We start from the raw sequence: 14,567 nt of genomic DNA on the forward strand, positions 1-14,567 counted from the left end.
CCTCTGCGTCCTGCATTTCTCACTGACATGTTTCTGCTGCTACTCCACATGTCTGCATAAGCTCAGCGCGCAGCGTGGTGTAATTAAGCCTCTGAAGTGGCGGATTGCAACAGAGCTCATGAACTTGAGCCAGAAGACTACAGTACCAAAATACATAGCAGCAATCTGCTCTAATCTCAGCCAGACATTCGCTAAAACCAGACTATCAGTTTTGACAGAGGTCTAATCTGGGTATAAATCTAAAAATCTCATAACGCAGGCTGGGGTAATCTCTGTCTGGCAGGGACGCTGGGCTGAGATGTTCCAACTGGTGAACGCAGACCGGTCGCCGCATGCTCAGCGACCACGCGCGAGGCTGCTTTCCTCCCATATTTGTGCTGTTTGTAGCGGCTGTCTGGTCTGTAAGGCATCCTGAGGCTAGTCAGCAGGTCCTGTAGGGCAGGTGGGGGTGGCAGAGACCACGGGGACCTTCACCACAAAAACCATCGGGTCCTTGGCCTTGTTGCTAAACGCACGGCGAATGGCATCCACGGCGTGTTGATGCGTCACTCCCTGCAGACTCTCCCCGTCCACGGCCACCAGCTCATATCCTGCCTAGAAACATGGGAAACCATCAAGCACTGAACGGTAATTCAGCAACGGCTACGTTTCCTTTACAGACCAGCTGTATTTGTTTGATGCCAGTTTAAGGCTTTGCTTGAGAGCCGCAGCGCTCTGTTATTTCAGCATAATCACACAGAAGGTTGCTGGGGGGGAAGAAAAAAAAAAAACTGAGACAAGTACGTGCTTTCCTACAGGATGCTGGAGACAGTGGGCACATTATGGGGCCCTGAGGAAAGGAACTTCCTCTGATGTCATCAGCGGTTGCCAAGGATGCACCTGTCTCATGCGTTCATCCTCAGTGAAGGTTAGAGAACATATTGCTCACAGGCGACGGTGCCGACTGTTGTATCTCCACCAAACACCTGTTTTCCCTTTCCCTTTCCAGGCAGATGCATTTTGGCTTAATTTCCCCCCAAATCGTTGAGTCTAGGGGCACTGAGGGGATTTCTAAGCAGTTTATCACGCGTTTTTAAAGGTCAAACGCGTTTTATTTGACATAACTCACAGGCTAATCTCATGATTACTTGAGAACAATGATTCTTGCTCTGACTGGCATAGATACACTCATCAGGATTACTTAAACGTCAGAGATGGTGCCTTGGATAGCACAGAGTTAAGCTTGCAAGAAGTTATCTCAGTCAAATGGATCTTATTTTCCTCACATGCCTACACGCCGGATTGGCTGAGCCGCTCAGCTGTCAGAACGCCACCAGACTGAGTTTAACCTTTAATGAGACGTGTTTCTGAGTGGACGGGTGGAGAAAAAAAAGCCTTCTTCCACCGTCGCGACTTATTTCGTGTTATCGTACGTGTGGATGTTAGGAAACAGGATGCCTGTTAAGTCTGAGTGGGTCTAAACTCACTTCCCTCCAGGACAGGGGGAGATAACACTGGGTCAACAGAGCTGATATGATTGAGGGGCCGACACGTGTGTGTTGGGGAGCAGAGAGCAGAGATCTGATCCGTGGGCGTGCATGTGAAGCTGCCAAGCTTTTATCCAGGCATGTTTAGGAGCATAAAGATTGAGTCAGGATAGGGTCAAAGTGTTGGTGGGCGCGTTTCACTGCTTAGATCAACCTCACAGGCTGTGTTCCCAACCGTTATGCCCCTGACTTCTCCTCTAGCGCCCCCATGAGGCCAGAAAGATCACAACACTTGACGGACCGCAGTGGAAGTTCTTGACGTCAGTATAGTATTAACATGTGCAACTATGTTGCCTTGTACTTCGATATTCTTCTATATGAAATGACAATAAGTAGATTTGACTTGATTCAATTTGACACGCTTCCTCTGACACTGGCACTTGTTATGCTTGGTATGCGTGTGTGAGTGTGGCTGTAGACTCGCTGTAGATGTGTGACCAGGAGCTCTAATAGAGCTTCAAAGGGCGGAGCAGATATTTGATCCACTCTATGTTCGACAGTAATGAGTTGTTAGACCTCGGTAACATGTCAGCTGATAGCCGCCCACTCCAAAACGCATGCAAAATAATGTGCCCACCAGCAGGCACCTGTATTTTTTCCGCACTGCTGCAGTGTGTGTGTGTGTGTGTATGTGTGTGTGTGTGTGTGTGTGTGTGTGTGTGTGTGTGTGTGTGTGTGTGTGTGTCTCACTCACAGCCCAGCGGTTGAATACCTGTCGGGAATGAGCATTTGTGTCGCGAGTGTTCACATGAAAGATCACAGGCTGCCGTTACACAATGCCGCAGTCAATATTTTAGCCGCGCGTTAGCGGGGCAGCACCTGTGTAGCTCATCAATAATGGAAGCTCGGTGATACATGAGAAGCCCCCCCCCGCTCATCCTCATCTCTGCTCCTCCAGATGCACAGGTTGAGTAGCCGTTCAGTACAGCTCGGCCTGACAGCGGCCTGCTGTTCCGTGAAGCTGTGGTGATTTTTCTGTTGCCATATTTGTGTCTGAATGTGTTCTGATTTCTCACCTTTAAAGCCTCATTTGTTGATGCAGCTCCTCCTGGGAAGACCGTCTCTATCTTTATCATGGGCTGGATTCTGGATTCGACGCCTCCAGAGATACTAATCCCTAGAAAGAATCATACAGATGGTTAAATTGTGGCTAGCTTGTACTTCCCCTAGTTTAAACCTATCAGTTTCTGTTCAACTCACCCAGGGACGGCCTTGATTTGGAAATTAGGACAGCTTTGCTCTCGTGCTCCACAGGTTGCACCTTTGACCTCTGAACGCTCCCTCGGCCCGTGGATGGGCTTTTGTCCCTCTGGTGCTCGAATACGTCTGCTAGGGGAGTTCTGGTCCGTCCTTGTGGGGGAACATGAATGCTGACCTCGGTGTAGTCCTCCTGCTTCCTGGCTTTGCCGTCCGTGCTGTCAGGACTCGCCGCCCTCCTCACAGGTGACCTCCCTCGCTCAGGACCCCGCGATAGCAGGGAGACCTCATCGTGCCGTGACACCCCGTTCTGTCTTCTGTTTGGGGAGTGATGGGGTCGGCGGGGGCTGTGGGCGGAGTCTGTGTGGAGGGAGCCGGCGGATGAGGCGGGGCTCAGAGAGCGTGAACGCACGGCGCCGGAGGCGTAGCTGTCGATGGGTACGTCCAGCAGAGAGGTGAAGGAGCAGGACGGAGACACGTGGACTGAATGTCCCTGCAGTGTGTTCTGGACTGGCTGGAGGTGAAACCCACCCCTGAAGTCTGGGCACACATAAAAATAAACCAAAGATTCCGTCTTCAAGCGTTCAGACCAGGTTTGGGTTAAATATCTGCTGAACTAAACGATGGCTGAATGATGAACTCTCAGCCCTGCTCTGCCCTCATTGAGCCCAACACCAGACACGTATTGATGCCTCATTGACTGCTGAATGGGCTAAAAGTGTCTCTACAATACTCAGGCGTCTCTCACACACACACACACACACACACACACACACGCTAATCCTCCCTTCTGTCTACTGAGATGAAACATGAACACAGAGGAAACTTGAGCTACGTGCGGGTAAGAGTCCGGCTCAATATGGATTACATATAGAGCTGGACAGATCCAGAATAAAGAGACAGAGTAGTGACAGAGGAGGGCAGGGACACACCGGGGATCGGGGTGATGAGGTGACGTCGAGGCGTTCCGCTGCGAGGGGAGCGCAGAGCCGGAGAACGCACTGAAGAAGATACAAACAACCGATTTGGATTATTTGCCTTTCTAATGTTTGGTTTCATACATGCAAATAGTGAACTATGCACCAGAGCGGCTTCTGAGGATCTCGTACGCTTCCAACTCAAAAGGCATGATCATGCTGTCAAAGCGAGCCAGCTCCGTGGGGGGTATCAGCATCCTGGAGGGGGTTCCAAGGTTAGATCCAGTCACATACTAAAAAATCGTTGTTGTTTTTTTTAACATAAAGGACTTTGCAGACTTCACTGACTTCACCACTCACCTTATTTCTCTAAGAAGCAGCAGCTTCTCCGGCCTGTCCAAAATGGCCAAAAGGGGGCGCACCAAATCCTCAATCACGTTGTCAGACAAAAACTGAGGCAGAAAGCAGATGTTTGTATATCAGGGCACTGCAGGGTAGCATCAGAACAGCTGTCTGATGGATGGGTTCATGGTCAATACCGGACTGGAATGTTGGGCTATTGAAAAATACCAAAAAACAAGCACCCTGATAAGGAACTGACCCGCCAACAATGTCTCATCACCGCTGCCGCCTCGTCGTGCAGGAGCAGCTTCTTGGCCATGGCCTCCACGTGCTGCAGGGTCTCGGGTTGGGGCAGCCGTCTGCCTTCTTTAACCCCAGCAGGGGAATCCCTCAGAGGGGTAAAGAGCTGGACTGGGTGGCGGGGCTCCTCGTCTGAGAGATTAAAGTGAAGATTTTACTTCTGAGGTTGCAATATTGACCCAGCGGTGATATCACAGATGCTGTCACGGTAACCAAGCCAGGATTAAGAATGATTAAGACGTTGTCCGTGCAAGGTCGCTGTGATCTCACCTCTGTCGGCGCAGCGGGACGGCGACTTGGGGAGGTTCTTCTCTTTGCGCTCTTTTTTAAATAAGAGGTTGACAAAGGTTTTGGAGCGCTGCAGGTTGCTTTTATCCACGGACGACTGCTTCTCCTTCTGATGCCTCTTCTTGTGTCTGTCTTCTAAAGTTGCAGTCAAAACACATGGTTTAAAATATATAAGCAATAAACAAACAAGACTAACAGCGTTTTTTTTATGATTCAACCCAATTAAACTGTAATTAGCTAAGTCTACCTAATCCGGACCTGGCAGCTAAAGGCCATTTTTTCCCTTTTCTTCATTATGATCATTATGACGCCACACGTCGGATATCGGCTGCTTGTTTCTCTTCCAGCCAGCTCCTCTCTTCCCTGCAGTAAATCTGCCACTTTGAGAGGAACCACGGTAACGCTGATGGATTGTATCTGCACCAGCACAATCTAAACTGCAGTTGTCCAATCCGCCTTTCTGGGCTCCCACTGTCCGGATCTAAAGGTGTGAATTAGCGTGACGGACCGAAAGGTAAAACAAATGTGTGCATTTGTGTGCAGCTCAAAGGTTCTGGTTGACTTCATGAATCAGTGGTGGGTTTCACCTGATGCGCTGATCTGGCTCTGTGAGCGTCTGATTGGCTTCCTTGGTTTGCTGAGGGCCATCAGAGCTGCGGTCTTGGGCGAATGTCTCGCCACTTCCTGTTCTCCTGATGACTGCTTCCTCGTACCCGTCCGCCCTCGTTCGCCATCTCCTCCCGCCACCTTCGGACCTTCGCCTTTCCCTCGTATGACCGAGTCTTTTAACAGCACTGTTGCGCCTACGGTCCTGCTGGTTTCCGTGGCAAACGGGCTGTCGCGGTATGACCCGTTGGACGGGGGTTGAGGGTCGGTCTGTATGGCTGTGTCGGCGGTTCGCTCAGGGGTGCTGAGGGGTCTGGTGTGGTCCTCTGTGGAGATGGCAACATCTAACATCTCTGAGCCAAAGACAGGAGGGAAAAGGACCTGGGAGAGGCCACTGAGAGAGCTGAGGGGGGTGCTGGAGGACAAGGAGGAGGCGGAGGAGTTGGAGTATGAGTGTGGCGGAGGGCCTCCGTTGGCCACTACAGAGTGCAAAACACAGTTAGTACAAGGTGAACCTTGACCTTTGTTCAACCCGCTACGTGTGATTTTAATCATTTTTAAATGGTTTCAATTTTTGTAGGAGCAGAAACGAAATGAAACGGGAAAACCCCGAATCATCAGGTTGCATTTTGAATCTTTCTCCTAAAGTTATTCACGCCTGGTAATGTCTAACATCTAATCGTACGCTCTAATTTGAGGGGAAATACTCTGACAGAAGCCAACATACATTTGTGGAGCCAGCCATATTCTGCCACCATCTCTTTGTACGCAGGGTATCGTCCTGCCTCCTGTTGAAAAGCACAAAAACAACGACCAAATCACGCAGATCTGCTGAGGAACTGTGGAGACATCGAAGCCAAAGCTACAAGTGTTGATGGTGAGACCCTACGGACGCGATAATGAACACACTTTCACTCTTTAACGTGACAAGCGACCATTTGTTAAGCAGAACTGCGAGGGCTTTGCTCATCAATATCACTACTGCTTCTGTATATAAGAGTTGGACCTATAACTGGGAGGAATACACCCCAGGAACGGGAGAATTCTGCTGATTATAATCTGATCCATCTGAGCCTTTGAATAATGGACATCGTCCCTGGCTGTTTCTCACACGTGGAACCTGAGATCAGAGGGGTAAAATGAGCATGTGGTGATGTTATTAGGCTAAGAGTGCGCACTTTGTATTCGCTGCAAGTTACAGACGCCCATTCACAAGCAAGACGGTTGCGTGACACAAAGATAAGTGACACTGAGCAGCCGTGCACACACTCACACACGTATCAATGTATAGGAAACATTGTGGGATGTAAGCCGCGCTGCTCACTCTACTTTTCATGTTTCTATTAGCTCTCTTTTACTCTCCACCATCTCCTAAGGGACCCGATTAAATGTGACTGACTTTACATTTTACAAACTCGCGCCGTCTCTCACCCTGATGGTCAGCATCACATGGGTGTGGCTCTTCAGGACCTCCACAGCGTTGCTGTGGGTGATGTCGTCGAAGTTGACCCCGTTGGCTGCGAGGATCTGATCCCCCATTTTGATGCCGTGTTGCTCCGCGATCCCGCCTGGATCCAGCCTGAGGAGACCAAACAGGCAACCGTGCACACGCATAGACATCAACCCCCAAGACAGACGCATCACGTCAGTCCACCATCTCTTTTCTCGTTCAAGGTCACAGAGATCGAGAGAGCGTTTTATTGGAACGTGTCTCGGCGGCCGCTCGCTTCCTACTTTGAGACGTAAATTCCGAGCCCGAACTCTTTGCCTCCTCTGATGTTGAACCCGAGGCGGTAGTCGTCTGAAGTGGTGAAGAGATGGACGATTCTACGGAGAGCACCGTCGGAGCCGGCCTCTGCCGGCGCGCGTCCGCTGTCCTCCACCACCATCCGCCGGTGAATCAGATCCACCCTGAGCAGGAACATGAAGCAGAAGCACAAGAACACGCTCATATGACAATAGAGATTATTTCAGATGAAAAGCTGGACCTGAGGGCCGGGTCATGTGAAGGTCATGTGAAGGTCACGTGACGGCACGAGTCAGTGAGGAGATCTTTGCGTTCTTCGTCCTCACCATGTGGTCTTCTCCTTGGAGTAGCGGATGCCCGGGATCTTTCCCACTCGTCTCACCGCCATCCGCAGTCTGTTGTTCCCCGTCAGGACCTTCACGGCGCTGCTCATGGTGATGCTCTCCAGGCTGACGCCGTTCACCTCCATCAGCTTGTCGCCGACAGTCAGCCCGGCGCGTGCTGCGGTCGCAGGAGGGCGTCAGCCACAAACACGCGGAGCGCGAATCTCACCCGTCTCACCTGCTGGACTGTCATCTTCCACTTTACTGACAAATATGCCGAGTCCATGTTCGGAGCCCCCTCGGACACTGAAGCCCAGTCGGCCATCCGGGCTCTTATCGACCGTCACTGTGTGGATGTCATCGCTGTCGTCTCCTCCTGAAAAACACAAGCGATAAAAAAAAAGCATCAATCAACTCATGAGCGGACTGTATATCAGAATCCCAACTCTGACATCAGACAGATCTGTTTATTGCCTTTGTTACCGTAGCAACACTTGCCCATCATCAGGCCTTAAACTCACCATCAGCAGGGGCGTTAATAAGAATGACCCTGCCCATTGGGGAGGAGGAGCGGTAACCATGGCGCTGCTTCTTCAGCATGTAGCGCGTGGAGCTGTGGGACCCCCCAGACTGGCTTCCAGTGTTGAACTGGGGGTGCCCACCTCCATTTGTCATCTCCCTCCAGTCAGAGGAGAGAGAGGAGTGAGGCATATTAGTCGTCCCTCAGTCATCCAGACAGGAGGAGAGCTGGGGTCTGCTGGCAGGACGGCTGAGAAGGAGGTTCAGCTGGGAACGGAGCGGATGCTCTTTCCCAGCTTTCCCGGTTGTTGGTCCTGCAGATGGTGAGACGGGACGCTCAAAGCTGTGACTAACATCCCGGTGCTTCACCAAAACACTCAGACTGTCCAAAGTGAGGAAAAAAAGAGGATTTTCACTTGCTGAAATTCTTTGCAGATTGATAAATAAAAGGGATCATCCACAAGTTCTCTCTGAAGTCTCTAGATCGACCTGTTGTCCCACGCCTCAGGTGAGGACCCCAGCTGCTCTGTAGAGAAGCTGCGGTGCATGTGCATCTCCTGGCTCCATGTTTAATTAATTAGTTGCCTGTTCGGACAAGAGTGTAATGAATTAAGTGGCCACAGTATGTTCCAGCAAGCCAGTAAAACAGCATTATTTGACTGTTACAATATATAATCCACAAGCTAAAGAGATCAGGAGAAAATATAACACAAATACATTTGAATCCTGTAGGTGTGTAAGACTAGTGTGTGTGTTTATGAATCAGCACCACGGACAGCGACAGAACACAGGCAGCGCTTTCATTTAAGTTCTGTTCCAGATCGGCACCTGAGAACGGTGGTACCAACACAATAAATCGTCTTAAACGCGTCTCTATAGCTGCATTTCCGGTCAAGCAACTGCACAGCAAACGGCATTATTACCTGATATTGTCATTTGGTGTCGCTGAGACAGCAGGGTCGACAGCAGGAGCATTATTGCGCCTCCCCCGTTTTCCAGGTGACCGTTATTATCTGGGAGGTGTAATCCTTTTAAGCCCCAGCAGCTGTGGACTTCAATATGAAAATGAGTCAAGACATCTCTCAGCCTGCTTTATTCTGACCCCAGTAACCTTATATCTGCAATAGTCCGTTAAGATTACATTTGTTAGAGAGGAAAAAGTGAGCGGGGTTATTTGGTCTTGCAATACCCCCACCTGGTGGCCATTAGTGATAACATGTTAATAATGACAATTGAACAGTAATAATGTGCATTTAAATTGCTTCTAACCCACCCCCCATGTTTTTTTGTAAGGAATTTCAAAAATATAAAATAATAGAATTGTTCCTCATGTTTAAAAGTTAAAAAAGTCCGGCAAACGTAATTGTACAAGCTTCTTTTGTACAAGTTTCTCTTGTGCAGGAAGTCACTGATTTGATGTGCATATCAGAAATGAAATCCATTTTCTTCATCACGCCCTTATAATTCTACCCTCTGCATTTACTTCCAATGTAGAAACTGACACAAATGAATACATAAAATGGGTTTTGCTAGAGCTCCGTGTCTGGTGTTTGGAATGTTTTCAGCGCGTCTCTGTTTTACGACAGAAACTAACGCTTTACAGCAGCGCAGCTCCGGGTGCTACTAGAGGTCATAACAAGACTGTCGAGCAGCCAGAGCAGAGCAGGTCTGTTTCTATGAAAAATATTAATAACCATTTTTATATTGTATCTAAACAGCAGCATCTTTATGTACTTTTGAAACAATGACTGAGGCGTTTTAGCTTTATTGGTCATCCGCATAACTTGCTAGCCAACAGCTGAATGTAGTTTTAACGATAAAGAAGGGGGGGATTTGGGGTTTTTGTCCCGAACAGGCAGATTTTTGTGTTTGTCTTTTGTAATATTTAATGCTGATGGCATTTAAAATGGTTTGGTGTGCTGTTTAGAAGTGTATTTGGGTGTGGAAGTTTTATTTTCATTTTCAATTTCTAGCCTTGCTAGTTCGCTAGCTTCACTTGTGGGTCGACTTGCTAACAGGGTTCTTAAAAACGTCTCCTAATTACTTAATTTACTGAATTAATTGACTTTCCATTTGTAATGTAATAATCTTTCGCGTCTACCCGATCACAAGCTGGTCATTTTTTGGTATGCATTTTAAAAATGTAACCATTTAAAGCAGAAGGGCAACATGTACTGTAGTTAAATGAAACCACTTTTTAAATATTACGTTTATGGTTGTTTTTTTTTTGTTGTTTTTTAAACTTTGACACAAAGGAAATCACATTAAACTTGCTGTAGTCAGCATTTTCACAATTTCCGGACAGCTTATTTGCGTTAGGAGTGGCCCATCAGTGAACACACATTTCCATCATTGAGCCACTTTTCTGCATCTGTTGCAACAATCCGCGTTTCCAAACTGGACCCTCGGGTCTTCAGGGTGCAAATGTAGGTTTCTCTCATGTTTCCAAGTGTTGGAATGTCACCCTGGCTGGGTGGCGCTTTGACACAGGTAATTATGGGTTTTCCAACAAGGTTGCACATTGTTCAGTGATGCGTGCTTTGCATATAGGTGAGTATTTGACCTTTTGTTGGTTAATACCTGTCGATTAGTAAAATAACTCAACAGGTTATGGGCGGATTTTAAAGAAATTTGCCAAGGAACAGCTCATTAAATTTGGCGTTGCAGATTCCAAAGATCAAAGCCAAGGGGTTGTGATCCTAAAGCCAATCATAAAGCTCTGATGCAACCTTCTATTACTATTGCCTCATATGAGCTTGGAGGTATTTTTAAGTCAGCCTCCATTACAGGTGCTTGAACACGCACAAGGTTGTTTAGGGGGCGAGTCAGTCATGTGGGGAACTGAGCCACCTTTTTTTCCCCGGTAGTGTTGGAGTCCGGCGTGAATATATTCATTTTTCCACGGAATCAAAGTAAATAAGGATGTCTGGAGAGTTGTCGCTCGACATCAACATCAAGGAGCCGCGATGGGATCAAGGCACTTTCATGGGACGGGCCAAGCATTTCTTCATGATCACAGATCCCAGGAATGTGCTGCTGTCTTCCGAGACCCTGGAGGGTGCTCGGGACATCGTGGAGAACTACAGGTAGGCGATCACCACTGGGGGCCGTGTGGCGAGTCTTTGCACTAACCTCTAGTGTTCTGCTGTTCTGCATTCTCTCGTGTCAAAGTCGCTCCATTGTTGTGGCTCTTTCAGAGCCGGGAGAGCCAAAGCTGGCCTGACGGAGGATGAGCTGTGGAGGGCCAAGTACATCTACGACTCCGCGTTCCACCCCGACACGGGCGAGAAGATGTTTGTGATTGGGCGGATGTCTGCTCAGGTGCCGATGAACATGACAATCACAGGCTGCATGCTCACCTTCTACAGGTACAGTAGAGCTTTCACACACGCTGAAGCCGTTTGTGTCTGAGTGCTAAAGCAAGGCAGAGTAAAAATAGGCATTTTAATCCCCAAACAGTTCAAATCCTCTTAAGGAATAAAAAAAAAAAAAAGAAAATCACTCTCACAGCAGAGTCACTGTTGAATCATGTGATGATTTTGTCCTCGGAGGGAAATTGAGCCTTTTATTTGTGTTTGTGTCTTTTCTGACGATAGCGACGGTCAAATATCCTACACACAAATAGCGTCAGTGAATGTGACGCAGGTGGAAGCGCACATTTGAGGGTTGATCTTTCTAAACGCCGTCCCAGCAAAAACTTGGTTTCCCTTTTGGTTTGTGTTTCCAGGACGACTCCCGCCGTGGTCTTCTGGCAGTGGGTGAACCAGTCCTTTAACGCCGTGGTCAACTACACCAACCGGAGCGGGGACGCCCCCATGACTGTGAAGTAAGGACCATTCTGGCTTCTTTGAGTTCCCTAAATAAGAGATGCGCTGAAACGGGTGTGTTCACAGTCAGCTCGGCGCGGCCTACGTCAGCGCCACCACCGGAGCCGTGGTCACGGCGCTGGGACTGAAGTCTCTCGCTAAGGTATTCCCGGCGTGAACTAAAATCCTGCCTCTGCAGACGTGCGTGAGCTGCTGCGTCTAACCCACTCCTGTTCTCCAGCATCTGCCCCCGATCGTCAGCCGCTTTGTCCCCTTCGCTGCTGTTGCTGCTGCTAACTGTATCAACATACCCTTCATGAGACAGAGGTGAGGACGGATCCACGCTCCAGTTCCCCTCCCCCCTCCCCCGTCACTCATTCTGTCCTCCGTCCTCCACCCAGGGAGTTGAAGTACGGCATCCCGGTAACAGATGAGAATGGAAACAGGTTGGGAGAGTCGCCCAACGCTGCCAAACAGGCCATCGCTCAGGTGGTGGTGTCGAGGATCGGCATGGCGGTGCCAGCGATGGGTGAGGACGTCTGAGAGAGCAACTCATGCTAACGTGCTCCAGCTCAGTTTTTACAGCTTTAGACACAACAAGCGCCGGATGGTTCCACAGCAACACCGAAGGTCGAATGATAAATCTTATCTCATCAGTTTATGAAGAACATCATAGAATAATAGAATAATAAACATGGACAGCACAAGAACACGAACACAACACAACACGAACATTAAGGTTCCTATTTCCTGCCCGTGAAGCAGAATTCATCTGATCTGAGTTCCTTTTTCCAGCCATCCCCCCCGTCATCATGAACGCCCTGGAGCAGAAAGCCTTCATGAAGGTAGGCGTGGCAGTCGGGCCCTGGGCCCTGGGCCCTGGGCCCTCGGCTGCTCACTTCTGGCTCTTCTTTATTTCCTCCCATCTCGCTCACCACGGTTGGTTCTGCCATCTTGTCTCCCTGTAGCGATTCCCAGTTTTAAACGCTCCAGTTCAAGTGGGGCTTGTGGGTCTGTGGTAAGTGAAGCAACATTGCTGCCATCTTTTATTCAGTAGCGCCGTCTGAAGCACCCCCCTCCATCTTTCTGCCCCCCCAGCCTGGTGTTTGCAACCCCTCTTTGCTGCGCCCTCTTCCCGCAAAAGAGGTACGGAGGTCAAGCTTGTGCGTTAACGTTTGGATGTGTTCAGGACTCATGTTCCGTCATCTGTTGCAGCTCGATGAGCGTCAGGAGTCTGGAAGCAGAGCTGCAGGACACAATCAGGCAGAAGAGCCCCCACACCACCACCGTCTACTTCAACAAGGGCCTGTAGGACAAGCCGCCCCCACCTGTGGCGTGCATGGCAACACAAATGTGAAAGCTAAACAACTCTCATCTCTATATACTCCCTTTTATTTGCTTTGACTCAGTATTTTTCTTTTATTTCCTCTACAGATGAACTCAGACCGTCTCCTGAGCTCGTTTCTCTTCGGGGGGGGGGGCGTTGGTAAAAACACCCTTAAACTTGACGAGACACTGAATGAAAGTGTGTGTGTGTGTGTGTGTGTGTGTGTGTGTTGCATTCAGGCTCACTCCCAGGTGGAACCACTGGAAACATTCTTGTGTATTTGTTGTCATGTTGGATCACTGGGATCAATGGTTTGGATGGAGCAGCCCTCTCTTTAAGTTCCGTTTCTCCGTGTCGCACTCGTCAGGGTGCTCGTGGGCATCGTTCACTCCACTTTAAAGTGTTCTTACGGCCAAACCGTATTAAAACTGTGGTGCTAGAAAAGGGTGACAGTAAAAACATGAAGAAGTCATTTCTAATGTGGATCAGCGAGCGGTAAGGGTTCATTAGACGCATCGTCGCTGTGGTAGATTTTATCTTTCAGGGCTGTTTTTAATCATTGGAGGTGGCTTTATGAGCCAGGGCGATCGCTATGGCGACTATTGGTGGATGGGTGTGTTTACGTACAGGGCAGAGAGGCCTGGCAGTGAATGTGAGCACAAATAAGAGCATCTACTGATGCTTTTAACGACAAATGACTTTGTTTTAGTGTTATTTAGACTAATTTATTGGATATATTTATGACATAATGCACATAAGAACATATGCATGAGGGACTTTACACTTTAATGTGTCTGGTTAAGAGTTTATCAGCCGGCTTTATGTCTGCACCGCAAAGATCATCGGTAATTGTGACGCGTCTGTGCGACCTGTGTGTGTTGGTGTGTGTACTTTCGTCTTTATTCACTCGAGTGGAACGTCGTGGCTATTTAGGGGAAAATTAGCGCTGGTGCAAAGGGACTTTAGACTCGGCTCCTGAATTAACGCGACTTTAAAGGTCAATTTTTAAGTTTTGTTTTTACACCTTTTTTCGCCTAAATGGGTCAATTTAAAATTTAGCCTCTTGTATGAAACTCCAGTTTTGCTTTGTGTTGTAGTTCTCTTCAGATGTCCAACTAAACCTAAACCTGATGCTAACTCTTGTTGTGTTCCCTGTTGACCATTTGTCCTGGCTGTGCTGCTGCAGGCGTTAGTTGGACGCGTCTCGCTGTTTAAAAGGAGCTTCAGTTTGTTGATCGTATTTATTATGCTGGGGAATGCCGAGTCACCCGTGCTCTGGATCCCGATTCGCGCTCGCTCTGCAACACGGATCGCTTCTGCAGAGCTCGCCAAAGATGAGCGGCTCACGTCTTTCAGGAGCGAGTGGCTTCTCCTCGTTTTGCTTTGTCGTGTGGACCTATTTCGCCTGGTTTTGACTCGCTTTAGCTTCGTCACAACCAAGAATGTCTCCAGAGATTGTCACGAGCATTCAAGAGTGATGGAAATGCCGCGCAAAATCCCCCCAGCGTTCATGAAACTGCTGTTTAAACACCCAAATTGTAACAACCTATATTTTTATCTGCTTTAGCTTCCTGTTGGTTGGGCCATTTCACGTCAACATGTTTTACTCTGAGAAATACAATAAAATCTGTAACAGTGTTTAGACTTTGTGTCTTTAATGTTGCTGGAA

The 14,567-nt window shown here is 48.6% G+C and overlaps 2 protein-coding genes across 4 annotated transcripts; one reads left to right on the forward strand and one right to left on the reverse strand.

Moving 5' to 3' along the window:
• Positions 1–34: 34 nt before the first annotated feature.
• LOC101063348 (PDZ domain-containing protein 7-like) lies at positions 35–7,957 on the reverse strand. Its single transcript, XM_029835177.1, has 15 exons — positions 7,768–7,957; positions 7,485–7,622; positions 7,250–7,424; positions 6,911–7,087; positions 6,608–6,755; positions 5,904–5,964; positions 5,158–5,655; positions 4,553–4,705; positions 4,242–4,414; positions 4,001–4,092; positions 3,807–3,898; positions 3,656–3,724; positions 2,727–3,263; positions 2,543–2,643; positions 35–594 (listed from the first exon to the last, which is right to left on the reverse strand). Exons 1-15 carry the CDS (start codon positions 7,955–7,957, stop codon positions 418–420), a joined length of 2,781 nt encoding a protein of 926 aa, XP_029691037.1. The 3' UTR covers positions 35–417.
• Positions 7,958–9,317: 1,360 nt separating this feature from the next.
• sfxn3 (sideroflexin 3) lies at positions 9,318–14,536 on the forward strand. 3 transcript variants are annotated; one of them, XM_003964026.3, is made up of 12 exons: positions 9,318–9,431; positions 10,633–10,851; positions 10,963–11,133; positions 11,493–11,591; positions 11,659–11,734; positions 11,813–11,898; positions 11,973–12,100; positions 12,367–12,416; positions 12,540–12,589; positions 12,670–12,717; positions 12,787–12,924; positions 13,006–14,536. In XM_003964026.3, the coding sequence occupies exons 2-11, from the start codon at positions 10,688–10,690 to the stop codon at positions 12,881–12,883; spliced, it is 969 nt and encodes a 322-aa protein (XP_003964075.1). In that variant the 5' UTR covers positions 9,318–9,431; positions 10,633–10,687; the 3' UTR covers positions 12,884–12,924; positions 13,006–14,536. The 3 variants fall into 3 exon arrangements, with proteins under 3 accessions (XP_003964075.1, XP_029690895.1, XP_011601608.1); XM_029835035.1 differs by having other exon boundaries at positions 10,937–11,133; positions 12,787–14,536; XM_011603306.2 differs by having other exon boundaries at positions 12,787–14,536.
• Positions 14,537–14,567: the final 31 nt, after the last annotated feature.

The sequence above is a fragment of the Takifugu rubripes genome, chromosome 4 (assembly GCF_901000725.2).
Source record: "Takifugu rubripes chromosome 4, fTakRub1.2, whole genome shotgun sequence".
Classification (NCBI taxonomy): Eukaryota; Metazoa; Chordata; class Actinopteri; order Tetraodontiformes; family Tetraodontidae; genus Takifugu; species Takifugu rubripes.

Excerpts from the sequence above, each read along its gene's own strand:
- LOC101063348 (XM_029835177.1), bottom strand. The coding sequence starts at position 7,957 with ATGCCTCACTCCTCTCTCTCCTCTGACTGGAGGGAGATGACAAATGGA. Across the intron at positions 5,965-6,607 it reads ATGTGATGCTGACCATCAGG|GAGGCAGGACGATACCCTGC; the intron begins GTGAGAGACGGC and ends GCTTTTCAACAG. Across the intron at positions 3,725-3,806 it reads GATCCTCAGAAGCCGCTCTG|TGCGTTCTCCGGCTCTGCGC; the intron begins GTGCATAGTTCA and ends TATCTTCTTCAG.
- sfxn3 (XM_011603306.2), top strand. The coding sequence starts at position 10,688 with ATGTCTGGAGAGTTGTCGCTCGACATCAACATCAAGGAGCCGCGATGG. Across the intron at positions 11,134-11,492 it reads TGCATGCTCACCTTCTACAG|GACGACTCCCGCCGTGGTCT; the intron begins GTACAGTAGAGC and ends TTGTGTTTCCAG. Across the intron at positions 12,590-12,669 it reads GTGGGGCTTGTGGGTCTGTG|CCTGGTGTTTGCAACCCCTC; the intron begins GTAAGTGAAGCA and ends CTGCCCCCCCAG.